At 38.5% G+C, this 20,842-nt stretch overlaps 1 protein-coding gene across 2 annotated transcripts; it reads left to right on the forward strand.

The window, feature by feature from the left end:
- The first annotated feature begins 830 nt into the window (after positions 1 to 830).
- LOC111078131 (calmodulin) lies at positions 831 to 15,583 on the forward strand. 2 transcript variants are annotated; one of them, XM_022372670.2, is made up of 5 exons: positions 831 to 929; positions 1,537 to 1,702; positions 6,005 to 6,179; positions 10,225 to 10,467; positions 14,797 to 15,583. In XM_022372670.2, exons 2-5 carry the CDS (start codon positions 1,700 to 1,702, stop codon positions 14,823 to 14,825), a joined length of 450 nt encoding a protein of 149 aa, XP_022228362.2. In that variant the 5' UTR covers positions 831 to 929; positions 1,537 to 1,699; the 3' UTR covers positions 14,826 to 15,583. The 2 variants fall into 2 exon arrangements, with proteins under 2 accessions (XP_022228362.2, XP_022228364.2); XM_022372672.2 differs by lacking the exons at positions 831 to 929; positions 1,537 to 1,702 and adding an exon at positions 5,836 to 5,924.
- The last annotated feature ends 5,259 nt before the right edge of the window (positions 15,584 to 20,842 follow it).

Raw genomic sequence — 20,842 nt, forward strand, 5'->3', positions numbered from 1 at the left:
TTTACGAAGAGACGGCAAAGCAAGAGCCAGAAAAGTCAAAAATTTGCAGATAAGAGAGAAAGAGCGCAAGAACAGAACCGGTTCACTCTCTGGCGTTTTTGTTGTCTGCATTATATTTTTGCTCTCTCAGCTGCGTTCTCTCTCGCTTCGAATCGGTATAACTGTTACATATTGGCATATGTATATTGCTATATGTGCGTATATCTTATCGGTAACTGCTTTTACTAAATATAATTGTTATTAAATTGTTTAATTTGGGACATAAGTATAGGTAATTTTGAAGAAAATATTGAGGATCAATCAATCAGTTGATTAAGTCTATAAATGATAAATACAAAGCCCTAAATGCGAAATAGTTTATGGCACGAGGACTGTTAAAGTTAAAACTGGTTGAGATGTATTTTGAAATAAAACCACAGTCAAAGCTGCAGAGCAGTCTTTAAATTTAACCAATCTTGTAGAAAACTAATTCCTCCATCTGATAAAAGTATATGTCAATTGCTGATTGTCCCAACTAGGTAGTAATATCAATAGGAATATCAAAATCGAGGAATGTAATTTCGCATGAAGATTAACCCATTGTCGACAAGCGGGTGTTTGAATACACTCACGAATATCATGAAACTTGCAGAACTTCCTCAAGCAATTCAGGTGATAGCTATCGTGGTAATAAGTAAGGAGGATGTTTGGATCTACAAGAATCATTCACACACAGCATTATTCTCCGCGGTTGAACTCATTTTGTTCACCTGCTTAAAAAGAGGGGGCTTGAGTGGGTTAAAGCTCATGAGCGAAGCGCAAAAATGAGCTCGTTTGAAAAGTGGATTTATATTTATCACATATTTTACCGAATTCGAGAGAGTCATTCTATTTTCTGGTTTTGTCGTGAACAAGTCGCCTGGCGCCCTGCGGAACTTCTGATTAGGATCGTGAGTTGCCCCAGAGTCCAAATATTTCACCCAAGCACACACTTTGAAGGGGCTGCGAGGAGCCGAAAGAAAGAAATAAAAGTTCCATCTGCTCTTCTGTCCCCCCACGAATTCCGCGAAAAACAGCCACTAAAACCGAGCAAATCAACGCCAAAGAATATATGAAAACGAGAAAATGAAACAAATATCTGTATAAAAGCCGAGTCCGAGCAATGCCTATATGTGCCAGCACTCACCAGATACTATATAAACGAAAATCTTGCCGTGTGCGCGCGTGTGTTTGGCATATTTCGCACAAAAGCAAAAAGAGAAAAAATTAAAATAAGAAAAAACCAAAACCCGAATGAAAAGCAACAAAAAATAATGCCAGGGCAAATTTTGTATTAAATTCGGCAACGCAGCAGTGGCAGCAACAACAAACACATCAGAAGCAGCAGCAGCACAGCAGCGTGGAAAACATATCACAAAAGTCTCCGCGTCTCTAACTTTAGTTCTTTCGCTTGCCAATTGTTGTTTTTCTGGAAGAAGTTGTTACTGCCGCTGCCGCTGTGCCGTTAATCAACCTGCGTGTTTCCTCACACATCCCTCTTCTTCTTGATCTTTGCAGTGTGTTTAGCGCAAATAAAATTCTAGTTAAACGTTAGAGCGCGCGTTCCAATCCCCCCCAACAACGTAATTCCACTCACACACATACCAACAAGCAGCAGCAGAAGCAGCCGCAGCGGATTAACATTTAGTTACTCTTTCCACCAACAAAACCAACAATAAAAATGGTAAGTGTATGAATTCCCAAAAACATGTGCATCTATCTCCCGCATTTGTTTATAGAAACACAAAATTCACATTTTCCATTGAAATTTCACAAATATTTTGGCGAGAAATCAAAGTCAGACAACGGCCTCCCATGTGGTGTGATGTGTGGCGGCGGGGTGGAGAGATGGGATAGATGGCTGGACGCAGAGGCATCCTCCCATCCAATTAGATGTTGTTTATATGGTTTTAACGGCTTTCAACACATATAACACACACAACCCCTAAAAAGCAGCTGTCCCCGAAAATTTCGTTTACATTTCGCACCCCAAAAAAACTGGTTTTTATTCCTGTTCTATAAAAAATATATATGCACATACATATGTATTTGCCATGTTACCCCTCAAACGTAATTCTTGAGAATTTACTCCAATTATAAAAAAAAGGCAGAAAAACTGCAACAACGGCAATTCAAAACGTTTGAAAACCAGGTTCTAATGTCAATTTTCTGTCACTTGCACGTGGACTCACTGGACGTATCAAATTCTTTTATTAAACGGGAACAAACTGAAAAATACCAAAGATGTAATATGTAAAAATGGAATATATCTTTCTAGATATTCCGGTTTTACTTGGGTATTGATCACAATTTTCCAGGCCGCAGCACACATATCCACCATCTCGATCAGGTCTCAATTTAATTCCATGACGCTTTCGGCACGGGCCCACCCTTCCAACGGGCAGGCACTTCTTATCAGCATCTCCACAACACCTTTGCAACGGTTCTGCACTCCCCCTGACTCTCCGTTAAGGCATGGCCCCAGCAACACCTTTATCAGAAAATTATAGAAAAGCCCAATTCCTGCTCTTATCATATTTGAAGTGGTGACGGGATCAACAATAATGCCGCCGGACCCGGCATATTGTTGGTCTTTCCGTCCTCTTTGCTTTTTGCTCGCTCTGCTTTGTGCTTGTATTTTGCTTGCGTTTTTATTTACCGCATATTTGGCCGCTAAATTGAGGTTGGAAACGAAATGGTGAAAAAATTCGTTTGGCTTGTGGAATTTCTTTCTCGTCTGCTTTGCGCACGCTCTCATTGTAACCGATTCGGAGAAGAGAGCAATTTGCTGCGCTGGTTCTCTCTTATAACCGTTTCACACAGTTTCTCTGTCCTCTTGGTGTGAGTATTCTGTGTGAATGGTGTGAGCTTCCTCTCTCTCGCACTCTATTCTGCACATTTTGTTATCAGCTCCTTTTTGTGCTGCGTCGCTCTCTCTCGTGCCTCTCTGCCTCTTCTTTCCCGTTTCTTTCGGATGTTGAGTATTTTTCTGTTGTTGCTTTCTGCGTTTTGCACTTTTATCTGCGTGCGCTTTCTTCACATTCGGATTCATGTCGTTTCGTTTCGTGCCGACCGACTCGTTGTCGCGGCGCCTACCTTTTGTTGTTTTCTTCCATAACCGTTTCATTTGCCGCATTGCGGTTATTTTGCTGTTTCGCTTTGTGCTTGGCCTCCTTGGTTGTCGTCTCTTTTCGTTTATTCGTTCGGTTCGCTGTACTGCCTCTGCTGCCTGTTCCACTTTGCCTTTTCTTTTCGCAAAAGAATTTTATTGTAACGTGGATGGAGGGGGGTGGTAGGGACAAACCGACGGTTCTTCTGAAAATGAAGAAAAATTCCTGCTAGACGCCGACTAACCACATAATCCAATTTTCCCGTCGCCTTATTCTTCTCCTTCTTTTACTTGTGTGTTACTTGTATTTGGCTTTTCCGCTTGTCTTCTGATAAGCAGCCACCCGCCGTCTTCCCCCCCATAGGCGACGGACGCCTAATTTAATTAGCAATTTTTACAGCTCACGCAGAATACAAAAAACATTTAATTAAAACAAATCGTTTTGCGTGCTCCATTTGCCCCTCCTCTCCCTTCTAGCTCTATTTTCGACTGCCGTGATTCATGTACTGACAGTTACAGTTAGAATCTATGCCTGATCTCAAAGTCTGTGGATCTGAAAGCTAAAAACTGTCCTCTCATAGCACAGTTTGTTTAACAATTCATTTTACAATAAATTCATTTGTGTATTTCTTGAAATCAGAATTTCTTTTTAGTATCCGGCTGTACATTCCGCCCGATATCATAATTTTTCCATGAGTCAGTTTTTTTGACTGACTTCATCGATCATTCGAATGGCCATGATGTGTATATGATGATGTGAGATGTGGCATCCATAAAGAAACCAAGTTACAGCTAAAAAGTCTACTGAAAACGTGAACCATACCATACCATTCATAAAGTAAAACTTGAACCCACCGGAACCGGTTGGGACAGCCGGCAAAGCGGTACAAACTGCTGTAGTCTGGCAAACTTTTCGCCCAAACAAGTTGAAACTTGTTGGAGTTGAACTCTTATCTTGGTCAACACTCTGTTCCCAGAAGCATGACTAATTAGGGAGTTGCACAGCTTGAGTTCTGCGCAAAAAGTAGAATGATTTCAAGCAGTAATAAGGGATGTGTCATCCCCTGTACCGCTGAGCTGTGGGCGTGTGATTGTGCATACAAATGGGTTACCAATTAGGTATCCATACCCCACCCCTCTCCTGCCACTGCCACGGATTGCCATTAATGGAACTGGTGGGTGGGTGGGGTCTGTTGTTGTTTGCTACCATTTAGAGAGAGGAGAAAAGGCCCCAATGCTGTGGCTTTAATCTGCACTGTGCTGGAGGATTGAGATTGGGATTGGACTGGGTGGCTTAGTCATGCCTGGCAATGACATAACGCTGCTGAAACATTTTTTATCTGCAAGAGTGCCGAGAGCGATAAGCCAAACAAAATTCAATTGAACGCGCGACGCCAACGCGACAAACTTTGGGCCAAAGCAGGTGCAACGCCAAAGGCAGCACTTAATTTCTTGATTTTCCACGATTAGATAAAGTCAACGATCATGGGCCGCTATACTAATTCCAATGCCAATTGGATTTTCCTTTTTTTTTTTTTAGTGGTGAGTACGGACTGCCCCTCCCTTCCCTCAAGAGGTTTCTTATGACCAGAATCAGCCGGAAGTTGTCCATAAAAATATTTGGCCCAACCGACTTTTGAGATATGTATGGTAGTAGTACATAGACATTTGTCGTCGTTGTCGCTTGTTATACAAGATACAAGTGGGCGCGTTGCGACGGGGCGTGGTCAGGCCCGATTGTACCTTGAAATGTAGTACATATGAGGGCAAAAAAAAGTTTACAAATCTGATTAGATATGGTGAGGAGGGAGTTTTTTCAAGTGCATGGTATGGTGCTATACAGAGAATTTTGGGTTTTAAAGATCTATGATTTCCAACAATATGGTTCGTTATGGAATACGTTTAAACCTAGAATGGATCGGTTCAGTTAATCCCTTATGCCGACTGCTTTACGATCGTCGTATAGCCATGAAACGCCCCGTTTATAAACGACTGATCCGTGCCTTTGCACTTGTCAGCTTAAATAAATACGTATACGTCATCCTCTGACGCAAAGTCAAAGTTTGTTTTTGCATTTTTGCTTCATGAATAATGATAATATATTAATGCATATGTGTATAATTTCTTGAGCCTATCGCCTGAGCCCGCAACTGTTTGCTTATATTTATATGATGTATTGAAATTATATACGGACAAACAATAATTTCATCCTCCCGAGCATGAGACATGGAAGATCGAACGTTTCCTGCCTCTTTCCTTTGGCGCCTATTGAAACCCTGACAACCGGCACGTCTCTTGTCACTCATCGTTCGCATGACAATAAAAAAAAAATGGAAAGAGGGAAGGAAATAAAAAACAAAACGGTTTTGGGTGTCGGCCCGGCTGTCTCTGCAGTCGCCCCAAAATGGTTTTCGTTTCGTTTATTCATTGGCTGACGTCAAGTTTTGTGGATTCAGCGGATACTTAACACCTTTTTGGAGATACCATTGCATAGATACAGATACAGATTGTATCTCGATTCGACTTGCAAACAAGCAGACGACAATACGCAAATTTATTCAAACAAAGTACAATTGTTCTCCTTTTTCGTCTTTTGTTATTCCTCATTGTGTACTATGTACTCGCTGAGACATTTCGCATATGACATTGAAATCCATCCCCAAACCTCAGCTCCAGCCCCATCCCCATCGTAGCTATCGTTGAAAATTCATTCGTTAACCCGTGTCGAGCCTTTAAACATCAAAAACCAAAAGTTCTACAATCGTTCGACAACATATAAAAATACTAAATAAAAATGGTTCGTTTAGATAAGCTTTCATTAGATAAATTATTAAACATTTATTTAACCGATTCGTGTGTTTCGTTGCATCTTTTCAGGCCGATCAGCTGACAGAGGAACAAATCGCCGAGTTCAAAGAGGCATTCTCGCTATTCGACAAAGATGGCGATGGCACCATCACAACAAAGGAATTGGGAACAGTCATGCGCTCCCTGGGACAGAATCCCACAGAGGCCGAGCTGCAGGACATGATAAACGAGGTCGATGCCGATGGTAAGTTTGAGAAATGGGGATTACAAAGATATATTTAGTTGCACTATGGATAGACTTGCAAGTCTGCAAACTCCACATTGGCTGATGTCTCCATTGAAAACGACGAGCCAGTCGAAGCCCCTTTAACCCGTTTCTGGCCGTCTAATTTTGTTTGCCCAAAATCTATTGCTGTTCTCTGGCCTAATCCCAGACACATATCAGACCCAAAACACGACAAACAATGAGGAGGAACAACAGCAAAAAGGAAAAATCAGTTTTTTTTTTTGTCTAAAAATATGCAACAAAAACACGTCATAGGCATTAAAAATAGATTACTAAAATATTTTGGCTCTTGTCTTGTCTTTGGCAGCGAGTACTGTCAGAATTTTGTTTTGTTTTTCCTTTTTTGTTTTTGACAGAAGGTGGTTGTTCCGTTAGACAGGCTTTTGGGTGTAACCGAAACACATTCTTCTGCCGAAGAGGAAGATCAACTTTTATTTTGGTACATTTCTGTATACTGAACAGATTCGTGAGGAAATCGAGCGACAGGCGCCTCGCGCCAAATATTGAAAATGTGTCGCCAGTTTTTATTGCGAGGTTTTTCACCTTTTCACCGAACACTAGAAAGCAGCGTTGAATCAACACAGAGAGAGAAAAAGAGAGGAGAGATAGATGGTGTGTGTGAATTATTAACTCGTGAAATTTTCATAAAGTGGGTGCAAAAAATATAATTACATGATTTGATTTCTCATCTTCTCATGAGGACTATTTTTAAAGCTTTAATGCAGTTCCAGTAGCAGTCGTTGATTCTGATGATCTTAGATCAGGCAATATTTTGATATCTTGGTTAAAGTTCATTTGGATTGTCTATTTTCGAGCGGTAAAATAATACATTTTTTCATTAATGAATCTTAAAAATTAAAGCAAAATTTAAATAACTTTCACTACTCTAAACTCTGTTTGGCGTTGCGTTTAAATTGCCATTAAATAGTTAGTTGAATATATAAAACTAGGCCATATTCCTGCTCCTCCCCACTGAATTCGCTTACCTTGTCTCTCACTCTCTCTATCTCTCTCTCTCTTTCTAATCATAAATAACTCTGCTGTTGCACAAGAAGAATAAGAGAGGAAAGCGTAACAAGTAAATCAGAATTAAGGCAACAAAAAAAACAAAAAATTGTATTTGCCTGCAGCAGGAGTCTGCCTCTAACCCCCCATTCTCACTCTCTATCTGTTCATTTCTGTCTCCGTCCTTTTTCTATTGTAACTGTTTTTGTTGTCCCCACCCAAGCTTTCTCTCTCTCTCTCTCTGTCTCTGGTTTTGTGTGTGTCTGTTCTTCTGTTGCTGCTCTTGCACGTGTAAATTCTGTGCGCATGTGGATGAAAATATCCAGGACAAAATCTGCAAAATTTCTGCACAGCCTTCGAGAATTCTCAACAGCAGACATCAGCAGCAGCAGCAGCGCAGGCGCTTCAAGGATGTGGCAGTAGGGAAAGAGAGAGAAGGAAAAGGGGTAGAGACACTTGACTAACTGTTTATCAGAGCTATAAATAGTTTGCTTTGGGATGGGGTGGATGTGTAGTTGTCTGTCATTTGGGAGTCAACTTGTTTGCAACTTTATTTGGGAACAAAATTGAACTCATATGTAAAAAAAATTTTTGTTGTTGCGAAAGTACAGTGGAAGCTATTTTAGCGGACACTCGATCTGCAGTCTGGGTACCGGGTGCATAGAATTTTCCCCCTCATGTTTTCTCCATAGTTGTAGGAGATCGTATAGAAATGGACGAACCACAAAAGTCAAGCACCAAATCACCCCACCCACACGTATGCCCCACTAACGTAGCCACCCAAAAAGAGCAACGAGAAGTAAGACAACAACAAAAACTGACGGAAACATTAAACATTCATTACTTAACATTTTGCTGGTGTCGTCTCCCAGCCTGTTGACGATGGCCAGCACCAGCCCCAGACGCAGTCGCAAGTCCCAGTCCCGTGTTGCATACAAACGACCGCATTAGATTCCAGAGGCTATGAGGAGCAGGGTGTGAGGTATTGCTTTATTTTCTGGGGAGTTTTGCATGCAAATGGAATTGTCCAGCAATATAAAAATAAAATTGAGAGAGACAAAATGGCAAGACCCGTGGAGACGGGGTACAGATGACAGACCAACGGAATCACCATGTGTTATTTATAGAGTGTGGCAAGAGGCGGTGGACTGGGGCTGGGTATCGGAAGATGCCCCAAACTAAATTTAGCGATGCCACTGCAAAGAGCAGTAGCAGAGGGAAGCGCAAATCTTATTAAAATTTTAAATTGTCTGCAAAATTTTTTGCGCAACGTTGCGAATCGCCCGAGTGAGAGGATGGGTGTGTAGGAGAAAGAACTGAAACGTAATGGAAACCGAAAACCTCAGCAGACATGGCCCATCGTCATCATCATTGTGTTGGGGATCATCATAATTGGTTATGGGGCTCTTCTGGCGGCCCCAGTCTAAGAAGCGTCTAACAAAAATGGCAACAAATTTCTCAATGATTTGTGTCTGTCTCAATTTGTGGTTGGTGTCTGTGTGTGGCCGGGGGTTCTTCTGGTATTTGGTTTGGCTTTTTATTTTTTGGGAATTCCTATCGACAAAGCCAAAAGCAACAGAAATCGCGTCAAATGTTTTAAATAGAATCATAAACAGAGAAATAGGCAGGCGAACAAGCGCTCGCCCACCCCACACAATCCGAAATCGAAACAGAAGTGAACCGAAATCGAAGACCCGATGGCCGTCCACCCGTCGATATTATATTAAAAGAATATTTTTGGATTTCGATGTTGCCGAATTGAATAATAATAATACTTAAATTAGCCCCAAATGCAATTGCTTTTTCCTTTTTGTATTTTGTATTTTCGTTGTATTATTTTGTATTTATGAGTCGTTCATTGGCCAATCCGCAAATTGAATTCGAATTAAATCGCACACATTTCTTTTACTTGCTTGTTAATTTTCTATTTTTTCGTTTGAACTTGGGCAAACATTATTTATTTTTTTTAGAGCAATTAAATCGATTTGAGTTCATTTCCTTATATGTTTTTCCATAGTATCTTTTTTGTGGACGTTGCCTTAGTTTTAGGAGGAGGTTGAAGAACAGTTTATGTTGTTGAATACATTTACCCTATGATATAATCATTGAAAGGGTAAAATAACATTCATTCAGATTCTAAGAGTCCTGTGGTAGCTCGCTCTGACACTAATCCTCCTTGGTTACTTCTCCGTCATATCATTGCCATTAGATCTAAATTCCACTTGAGAAAACAAGTTCAGATTGAGTTCAAAGGAACTTGAACCTCCATTTTGTATTCAGCCATCATATCTGAAAAGTTTTGCCCCGAAGAGAAGTCATTTACGGGAAAGTACAAGTCATAAAAAACACATTCAATCCGCAAACACACAAAATTTTGCTCCATTTGACTTGGAAACATTCTCTCATGTATTTTGTTGCAGCATTTTATAGACGAAAAATAAAGATAGAAAAGTCAGGGCCTGGCCTGGCCTGGTCGAGAGTCAGTCAATAACAATTAAGGCCAAAAAGTTGCTCCTTCTGTATTATCCCTCTCCAAAACTATTTTCCAACTTTAAACAGAAACTTTTTCAATTAGTATAACAAGATTCCGGGGTTCAACCACTTCATTTGTGTTTTTATATTTTTTTTCGTGCTTTAGTAACCCCTCACGAAAATGTTTGGTAAATTCTTTAGCAAAAGAGGGAGAGAGCGAGTGATTTAACAGAAAGAGTCTTAGCCAGGCTTATCTTCCCAACGGCACACGTGTGCCCAGGCCAGATATAAGTTGGGGGAATAAATTTCTTTGGGGTTTAGGCAAACTTGAAAATATGCCAGAGATTTGTCGAGAAGGTGCGCAAACCAGAAAATGCTCACAAAAAAGAGTAAGAGACTTTGCCATAATAAAGATGACGGTTCCTTATCCTGTTTGGGGGTTTGCATAATTATAACGTTGGCTCCATCTGCACCAAAGAATATGCAACGAAATTAATTCGATAATCTTTTTGTTATCCCCACACAGGCAACGGTACCATTGATTTCCCAGAATTCCTTACCATGATGGCACGCAAAATGAAGGACACCGATAGCGAAGAGGAGATCCGAGAAGCTTTCAGAGTGTTCGACAAGGATGGCAACGGCTTCATCTCAGCGGCCGAGTTGCGTCACGTGATGACAAATTTGGGCGAGAAGTTAACAGACGAGGAGGTCGATGAGATGATCCGTGAGGCTGATATCGATGGTGATGGTCAGGTCAATTACGAAGGTGAGTACAGAGAGTGCCCACACACTCAAGATATGATGCGAATCGAACCCCATAACGAACACGAGATGGATATCGTTCGCCAATGAGAGCTTTCACTGTGTGACACCATTTTTGTATGGGTTGCGTGCTGCTTTTGGCCACTAATTTTATTGTGTCGGTGTGCTATTGTTACACCTGGGGCAAACAGAAATATAAACAGCACCAAAGATTAATCTGTGACATATCCCATTTGAGTCACGACTGTGTTGTGCGGCACATGATCTGTCGCCTTGTCCCTCTCTGACTCACCGTAGCAATACGCTTGCTGATTTCTATAAGTATATAGAAAACAAATGGGTATCTCTCAGTACTTTATACGAGATTTTCGTGTTTTGTGTTCTTCGTAATTTTTTAATTGCTCGAAAATTGAATTTTCAATTGAGCAAACGAATGAACGAGAGTGTGAAAGGCGGTGGAGGGAGGGAAGGGAAAACAACAACACAAAGCGATCATTGTGATCATCAAAAAGGAAAAGCAATAAAAATAAAAAAAGAAAATCGAACAAATTTGAGAACCGAAACTGGGTACAGAATCTTATGAGCATTGGCATATCCCCCACCCACTCCCGGTCTTTTCCGCTGAAATTTCCTTTTGTTGTGAGCACACAACCAACCCGCCAAAGTATCCATTAAAATCGCACAATCAACTGATCTATATCTACATATATGTATAAGTATATATATATATATATATATATGGAGGTATCCGTGTACCTATGTACATACATATGTATATCTATATTCTCAAGTTCAAATAGAAATCGTCTTTGCTGCGTCTGCAAGCATTTTTTCGGATCAAATAGATTAATCACAAGTAATTTATGAACAAAATACATAAAAATAGCAAATAGTTTGAAACAATCCCAAGAAACGAGAGTGGGAAATGCCAACAAAAATAATGATCTGACGATCAATGATCGTGATGAGGTTCAGGGGAATGATTTAGTAGACTCCCGAGCAAAGTGTAATCAGGTCAGATTTAACTTCTTCCTATTCAAAGTTTTGTAGATAGCGACAAGAAAACTGAAATCTGGCTTATGAATCTCAAGTGGTTTGAAGGCCAGCGATAATAAAAGGTGTTTCGGTTGTTTATTTAAATTAGAATATAATAATAATAATCATTTTGGATTATTTCTATATACTCGTAAAGATTTAGATTTAAAGAAATTGTCAATCAATAAACTGATTGAGAATTTGTGAGCGCCCAAAAGACTGACTGCCATGGCACTTTCCACTTTTAAAACATTTTTCCTCACCCGTTGCCATTCCCCGGCAGCTTCTTTTTTTTTGTTGCATGGCTTTTGTCGAAAATTGAAATGTTTTTAAAAGCAAAAAATAAATGTCGCGCGTAAATTCCACACTTAAATGATTAGCCTGTTGAGCAGACGGTGGCGGGGAAACAACAAATAAAATAAAATATACTTTAATACAAATTTTGCAATTCTGAGGATCGTTCTCTCAGCCAGCAGCGCCTTGTGGCCATTTCGCTTATTGCCAATTAACCAAAGTCTTTATTGTTGTCTTGCCAGCCAACAGTACAGAGGCCGGCCCCCATCTCCATTTCCTCCGACACCGACGGCGACACCTCACCTCCCCTCTCTTTGGACATTTTGCAAGGGGGGAAAAATATATGGTGGAAACAATGAAAATGTTATGTGTGTAGGAGAACATCTGAATATTGGGGAATGGGGATTCTGAATCGGAATGGGAATGGGATGAGACTTACTTGGCCACTTGCCAAATATAAAAATGTTGTCAGAAAAGCAAAAAAGGGAGCTGAACTGAACCATACATATAGCCGGCAATACCAGCAGCAGCAGCAGTGGCAGCAGCAAAAAATGAACAACAGCAATGGCAGCCGCAAGTCAGAAATCAAATAAAATGTTAAACAAAATACAGTGAAGAAACAAATTAAACATTTGCCCAGCAACGTGGCCAGGAGTGCAATAGTGGGCGTATTCTAAAAACAAAAAAAAAAAAATGCCGCAGCTCAGATACCCTCTCAAAACAGACCAATCAGTTATGTCAGTCAGATTTTCCAGATTCAGATTTTTATAAGATTTCGTGTACAAACTAAAGATTTTTCATCTCGCAAAGACCCATCATAGTGGCGATGGCAGATTTCTTTTGAAGTAATAACATTTATTGGTATATTTAAAGAGAATTGGGGGGATATTTGCGAGACTAGCTTGCTTGCATATGGATGGCGTAGGCACTGCTTCTTTCTCTGTGTGGTATGGCTCTGACCAAAACTGTGATATACTCTCTCTCACCTGCAAGAGTATACAAGGCAATGCATAGCAGATGGATGGTGACAGGGGAGGGGGTACGGAGAGCGGACAGACTAAATTGCTGAATGTAAACAAAACGACGAAAGATAAACACCAGAACCACAAAATCGCCAAAACAGCGCAATGCGAGCGGGGAAGGTGAGCTTGAGGGATTGCCAAAAGTCTGAAAGAAAATTCATGAACATTTTCTAAGCATATTACTTGGCGGCCAGCAGAGGCCAAAGGCCAGCATTGGGCGCGGCAGATGGAATAGGTTGGAACGCGATCGAGTCTAATTTCATTTTAATTGCTCTCCAACGACAACCCCCCTCAGAATTCCTAATAATCACACCCTCCCAAATGATGAGGTTCGCTTCAAGTAAAGTTTTGCTAGGTGGATGATGTTTTGTTTTTTTTTTGGAACGAGATGTTATCAAAAGGGCGCAAACGTCCGTGGCAAATGTCAAGGTCTATCCGAAGAGGGCGTGGTGGTGTCTCGTGTATTTTGCATTCTGGGTAAGCCCATTTCCGGGCGGGCCTGAACTTTGGCCCATAAACATTCTTTGGTTGCGTTCTTCATTCCAATAACGTTTTATTTTTAAACCTTTTATAACCCACGAAAATGGATTTCCTTTATTAGATGGGTGTGTTCCACAATATTGGGGGGGTTACGAAGATAGGAATATCATTCATGGGGGTACTCCGTTCCGGACATTGAAAGTCCTTGAACCCTGGCCAGAAGCAATCTTGCTAATTACACGTCCAACGCCCCCTTTCGTGTAGTGCCTTCGTTTAAATATCTGAAGAATGCAGTCACCCTAGTAGAAAACAAGAAGAATGGGAGGAAGAAGTGCAATCAGCGAGAACAGTTGGCAGCGCTTGCGACAGCAGCAGCAGCAGTAGTAGAGAATAGAGAATAGCTACAATTTCTCTTGTTAAAAATAGAAAAACGCAAACACCTGATAAATTGGGGACACACACACACACTACACACTCGCTAACAAGGAAGCAAGCACACCAGTGCCATAGGGAAGAGATTGGCAGCACCACCACTCCCACTTCGTCATCTTCCTTCCCCATTATTAGACATTGATTGAGTTGATGCTGATGCTTTTTTTATCGACTGTTGTCCATCTGCTGCAACAGAGTCTGTCTATATTGCACTGATATTTATCCTGTTTTGGTCACTTTGGTCACGTTTTGTACTCAAGGTGCATTTGAGGCACCAGTCTTCGATTTGCCTATTTCTTTTGCACATGAAAAACATAATAGAACAAATTCAAGCCACATGCGTGAGAGCACACTCTGTGGACTGCTTCACCTTGCATAAATACACCACGGCACGGCTCTGCTCCTGTCTCTGCCAGTCTGATTTCTATTTTTGGAAAAGCGAAAGAGAGTCTATAATCTCTGGCGATTGACTGACCGACCGAGTCAGTCTGAGTCTTTGCACCTATGAAGTAAATCTGCCTTGGCGACGCTTTTGTGTGCCAGTGTTCATGTGTGTGGTGTGGGGGTGTGCTGAGAAGTGGTCTCATCGGTCGTCTCGTGACTCGTTTGTCTCGTTTGTCTTATTGATTGGCTGCGTCGCGTCCCGTCTGTCCCCGTCCACACCAATGGGTGTTGTTGCTGCACTATTTGTTTGTGTTGTTGGTTGTGCACTGCTTGTTGTGCGATTGATTAATTGCCGTCTTAATTTAGTAGAAGGTTAATGACAGCACTAAGCTCTGGTCGATATGTGATTTGCTGTGTCAAGTTCTGTACTTGCTGCCACCTCATGTGTTGACAACGCAAAAAAATAATATTTCTCTTCAATTAAATACTATCCCAATGACAAACTTAACTTGTACTCGTAAATAGTGTACATATAGACACGTGTTTTTGTGCTGCCTCAGCGAGTGCTTTTTCTACTTAACTTATGAGCTCAGTTGGTTGGTAATCGAGATCCATTATATTATTGTAATACAATTACTTTTATTTCAATACTAATCAATGCACTTTTGTCCTTACTTTCGTTGCAGAGTTCGTGACCATGATGACATCGAAGTGAAGCGTTAAATTATTTCTTTTTAAGCCTTTCTATTTGTTTAAGATGTTGACGAAGACTGTAGCTGTGCGCAATAACATCGCGCCACGCTGTTGCTATGGACCCCAGTAAAAGATCTTAAAAACAAAACATAATATAAAACAACAAAGAGTTAAGCAAAAAAACAACAACAAGCAACATGAAGAGGAGGAAGAAGAAGCAAAAAAACATTTAAGAAACTTTAATACAAATGAAACTTACACTTAAAGAAACGCAAAAGCAAATGCAAAAATTAAACACCTCATGAACGAACATCAACCAAGCCCTCAAATAATTACATCCAACAACAAAAATTTGTAATGCAACCAAACAACAACAAGAACAAGATATAATTGAATGAAGTCACCGTTTAAAAGAACAACAACAACAACTACAATTCAAACAAGTAAAAATCGCATCTTATTAAGAAATACTAAACGAGAAGAACCAGCACAAGCACTCAGTATCGGGAGAAGAAACAAAAGCAGTAGCCGCAGGAGGACCCATACTTCCGGTTGGGCGTCAGCGCCATCTGGCGATGACAACGAAAGCGGCTGCATTTTGTTTTGTCAGTTTTCGTTTTAAGAAGAACAAGAAGAAGACTCGAATCTGTAGCTAATGGATAAAAAACCAACTGTGTTTAGGTATTAACAAAATTTGTCGATTTCGTTGCAAGAGAAAATAAAAATAAAATAAACGCTAAACAAACAGCAAATAAAAAATACAAATAAAAACTAAAAACTGTTAAAGAAAGAATATTTGAAAATTTTTGCAAACTGGCAAAGTTTATATAGACACACTACCCACATCCGAAACCACAACTACACCCTCACACTTACACACCACACCAATACCAACACACATACACACAGACATGTCAGAACAACAAGAAGTAAAATATATTATAAATACAACATATATATATTATAAATAATGTAAAATCCAACAACAACAAATTCTTCTTATTAAATTATATTTAAATTTAAAATTAATAAATATAAAGAAAATAAAACCAAATAAAAATTAAAAAAAAAAACAAAAAGAAAAACCAACTACAAATACATTTTCGATATAAAATTAAAAATAAAACCAAAATAATGATATATATATATATATATACGATCCATATATATATGTATATATATACGACTTATATGCATACATATGTCTGGCGCGCAGCAGAACAGGCATATTTTTGGGGGCTGTACGAGGGCCAGCAGGATCACAGTCCGAAGGTCCTTGATAGACAGCTGATTTGTCGGCGATATTTGTAGCAGACTTAAGCAAACATATATCCATATATGGGCAGATTTAACATTTAGCAAAGCAAACTCTCCCAAAAGTAAATAAGCATCTAAAATACACATTTCTCTAGTATTTAAGGCAGCAACAACAAGCAACCAAAAATATTTACTATTATATACATATATAAATACAAAGGAAAATCTATATATACATACAAATACAATACTAATAAAGGTAATATAATTTTATTATAAAGAAATATAAATTAAATATTTATATGCGAGACGAAGCAGAGGAAGAGCTAGACGAAGAGCAGGAAGAAGACGATTTCATCAAACACACACATATATAAGGAAGGAAGGAAGAAGAATTGAGGAGAAAACCAAAAAGGGAGCAGCAATAACAGCGGCAGCTCCCAAATAAGACAACTTTTAAGAACAACCAAAGACGATGGCGAAGAAGCAGCATCAAAGCAGAGATTAAGAAGCAGCTATATATACTATATATATATATATATTTATAAATAAATTATACATATGAACAAAACTAGAAAAATGCAAAGACAATTGTCTTAAATGTAACAAAATGCAAACGGTAGAAGCACGATCACCAAATCAAACTTAGACAAAGGACACGGAGCCAACAACTAAGCTTAGCATATATTCTAATATATAAACATAAAGGTTTAAGATTAAGGGAAATCCAACCAATCAGCAACAACCAATTAACTACAACAAGAACCCCTTGGGCACCCACAGCAAACAGCAAGCTTTAACCTACCCGCTCTGTCTCCACCCAACCTTAAAAACTATCAATCTATCTGTCTATCTATCTGCCTATCTTTCTCTCTTTGTGTACTGCTGCCTAATTAACGAATGAACAAGAAGAAAGTCTGCGCGACCAAAGCAAACTGTAATTTGTACACAACTGTACTTGGTTTTAATTTAATTTCATATCGAAAACCTTGTTTCCTTTTCTGAACTAAACCGAACTCGTCGTAATGTCTTTTCACCGATAAATCCATACATCACCACACACCCATCCAGCCACCCACCATCCTACTTTGATCAAAGCATCTCTTTCTAATGCTAAATCTAACTCTTCTCCACTGCATAAATAAACTGTGAGTATAACTTAAACGTTATAAAAAGAACACAAAACTCTTGCGTGTTTTTATAATATAATATTTAAGTGAAATTTGATCTTTTTTGTTTGCTTGACTTTGGACAGGAAGCTGAAGGGCAACAACAAAAAAAATACTAAAACAAAAACACCATTTGCGCTAAAGATATGAAAGAAACAAAAAAACGAAAAACTTTTCTATAACTTTTTTTAACAAACAAAAATGAAAACATTTTGTAGCGAAAATTTGTGCGTTTTAAAACAATGAAATTATAACACAAAATCTAAAAAAAAATTGAAAGCAAATGGCAAACACAAATTTTTTCCAACTCTAAAAATTGTTAAATTTGGAATGAAAACGTAATTGTTCTAACAAAAGCTACGGCCAAAGCCAGTGCAGTCAGATGCAGCGAGCTGAGTCTTTGCATTCGAGGAGGTGGTCCATTCCCTTGAAAGTATGCAGCAGATTTATCTTGCAGCAAAAGTGCTGGCTTTTCCGATTTCACAATTTCCAGTTCTAAACGTGCATCAATTTTTATTTTCGTTTGCAAAGCAAAAGGCATTAAACTAAATGAAATACTATTAAAAAACCAAACCGAAAATTGTTAAAATATGCAAACAACAAAAAATATGTTTTTAGCAACTTACAATATTTTAAAGGGTATAGAAACAAAAATAACAACTTGCGCCTATATCTATAAACATAAATATATATGAAAAATGCTATATATACATATATAAATATATTTATGAATATTGTAAAAATTGCAACAGAACATGAAAAAAATGGAATGCATCAGCAAACAAACAAATAAACAAGAACAAACAGAAATTTCTTTGAAAAAAAATACACAAACATTTTAAAAACCTCGAAACAAAAAACCAATTGTTTTATTTTTTCGACCAAAAAAAATTATATTATTTTCTTTTTTATTTTGTTGGGAACTTTTCTGGTTTCTAGATTGGCTTACAAGAATTTCTACAGACACACAGCTTCATCATTCCCTCTCATTGATACGAATTGACTCAAAGGATGCTATTCCCACTTGTGTGTTTGCCTTTGCTGTAGTTGATGATTATCACTGAGCTCCAAAGTCAAGTTAATTAAGTTGTAGCCAGAGTCCATACATACTCGTATAAAGGGATGGATAGTCAAGGATCTGCGGCCAGCCCCCAAACTGGAACTGGAGAAACCCCCAGGCCCAGGCACGACATTTGCGCACACAACTTTAATGCGATAAGAATTTAAGAAGTAATACATGTAATGTATACCCAATAAACCACCAAACAAGAGATTTCATCATGAAGAAATTCGTCTATATAAATATGTTATATATAACGAAATATGAATGTTATTCTTGATGTCCAATATACCATAACCGTATGTACCTATAACCCAGGCAAGTAGTTGGCCCCCACACTTTTCCTTAATTCGGAACTGCACTAAATGTCTACGAGAATAATCGAATCCTGTATAACCCCGTATTGATACCGACGTTGAACGATTCCTTCAGCTATTTGAACAATTAATTGTCAGGCGTGTTATTAATCCGATATCTGAATATGTGTGGAAAGCAATTGTAGGCACTGAACGAATTCAATTTTAAACGATATATGTATGTATTTGGATATTATAGGACATGCAAAAAGAGATATACATATAGATACTAAAGCATTTTGAATAAATATAAAGTATGTATACAATTTAGTGATAAATACTGCTGACAAGAATGGTTTTATGACTTGATTTTAATATTATTTTTAATTATCATGATATTTGTAGCGTTCTGAAAACCCAAAGGACTATATTTGCTGTATCTTAATTTCAGTATTAATATTAAGTGTTTATTTAATTTTAATCTTGGTCGGCAAACACATACACTGAAAATATTCCGGTATTTCCGAACTGAAGCGACAAATTGAAATGTTTTAGACCTAAGTGAGCATAATTGTTAAACATTATATAACGAGTATCGACGATATATTGAAATACCTAAAGCTTTACCTACCACAATGTGCAGTGCAACAGTACAGCTGCAGTCATAACTATATAGTCACATCAAAACACCTAAATCAAAACTATAATTTCATCCCATGGGAAAAACTCAACTGAAACTTATATATGAACTGTAACTTCTAAGCCCTAAATTGTAATTCAACTGATTGAATATTAATATCCAACTGGAACTGAAGCTGTTTGTATCAACGAACTTCTCAAGAGACATTATTAAATAGAACAATGCAGTGAGAACAAGCGAAAAGTATTAGGGTGGTACTGCTACCCCTAATCAGATCACTGTAAGCAACAAACAGAGAATCAAATGCCACAACTAATTCCATACTCGATCCGTGTGATCTGAGAACACAAGCAGAAACCGATATGAACCTAAAATAACAATTTTAATAATAATTCTATTCACTTAACAGGCAAGAACTAAAAACAATAAAAACAAAAACAGAATATACAAACTAAATGAGAAATGTAATTTTTTTATTTGCCAATCCTCTTCGGCGATGTGGGAATATTTTGGAAGGGTGTAGTTTAATAGTGAACTTAAACCAGTATTGCAAGTCGACTGCAACAGAGTATCCTGGCGGAAACAGGGCTTTTGTAGCTTAAAATATTTTCCTTATTGGGCTCAAAATAGAATACAAAATATTTTGTATTCAGCCTTTTATACAACTAAACAAATCCTGATTGCAAAAGGGGAAAAAAAAATCGATGACTTAATGATGCATTGACATGAATTGAACACCATCACCAGTGCAATTGAGCTTGTGCCCTTTTTATAATTTTTTATAATTTTTATTTAAACCAACCTCAAAATTAGATCTGAGAAAATTGGTCAGGTCAAAAAAAGTGAATTCATCTTAACAGCTGTGGCAGCCCGATTTGACTCGGTAAATCTCTGTTAAACATAACAGAGTCCTTTTTGTAGGAGCTGGCACTAATGCGTGGTTATAACAGGAGTCTGCGTATACGTGATATAAACGGCGAAAAACAAAACATTATGTACATTATATATACATTACATTACATGCTACATGCCATTACATTTCATGTAAAGCACTAATATTTCTATCCTGTTGTAGCACCATTGGAGAAGTGTAGACTGATTTTTTTAATTTACCACCATAAATAGGCTATTTATTTATAAATCTGCACATGCAGCCGAAAAGCTACTGCCGAAAGCTTTTTTCGCGCTTTTTACTTACATATGTAGTTGACGTAGTAGTTTTAAATACATACTACATGTCGAGAAAGAGAACGAAAATAAAATTTACAGAAATCGTGCATTTAATAATATTAATAAATTAATTTAAACGTGTTTAAAAAAATAGAAAAAATTATAAATTTAAAATATTGCGAGTAAAATAAATAATCAGCTGGATTCTAAGCGTGAGAGAGACGGACACATGGGCGAAGTGTGATGGGGATGGGTTGGTGGGTTGTTGTACGAGTATTTTGTTTGTTTTGCTTTGCTTCGGCCTTTGTCGTTGTTATTGGTGTCATCGTCGTCGTCGGCATTTGGCATCGTGTTATTTTTATGCCCTCACGAGAAGCTGTCGTCTTCCGCTGCCTCTTCGTCGTCTTCTTGTTCCCACTGTACGCCCGAGTCTGTGACTGCGGCTGC

This window comes from Drosophila obscura, unplaced genomic scaffold (assembly GCF_018151105.1).
Source record: "Drosophila obscura isolate BZ-5 IFL unplaced genomic scaffold, ASM1815110v1 contig_186, whole genome shotgun sequence".
NCBI lineage: Eukaryota > Metazoa > Arthropoda > Insecta > Diptera > Drosophilidae > Drosophila > Drosophila obscura.

Bases quoted from the DNA above. Each gene is read 5' to 3' on its own strand.
- LOC111078131 (XM_022372670.2), top strand. The intron at 6,180-10,224 runs GTAAGTTTGAGA...ATCCCCACACAG, and splicing joins AAACGAGGTCGATGCCGATG to GCAACGGTACCATTGATTTC. The intron at 10,468-14,796 runs GTGAGTACAGAG...CTTTCGTTGCAG, and splicing joins TGGTCAGGTCAATTACGAAG to AGTTCGTGACCATGATGACA.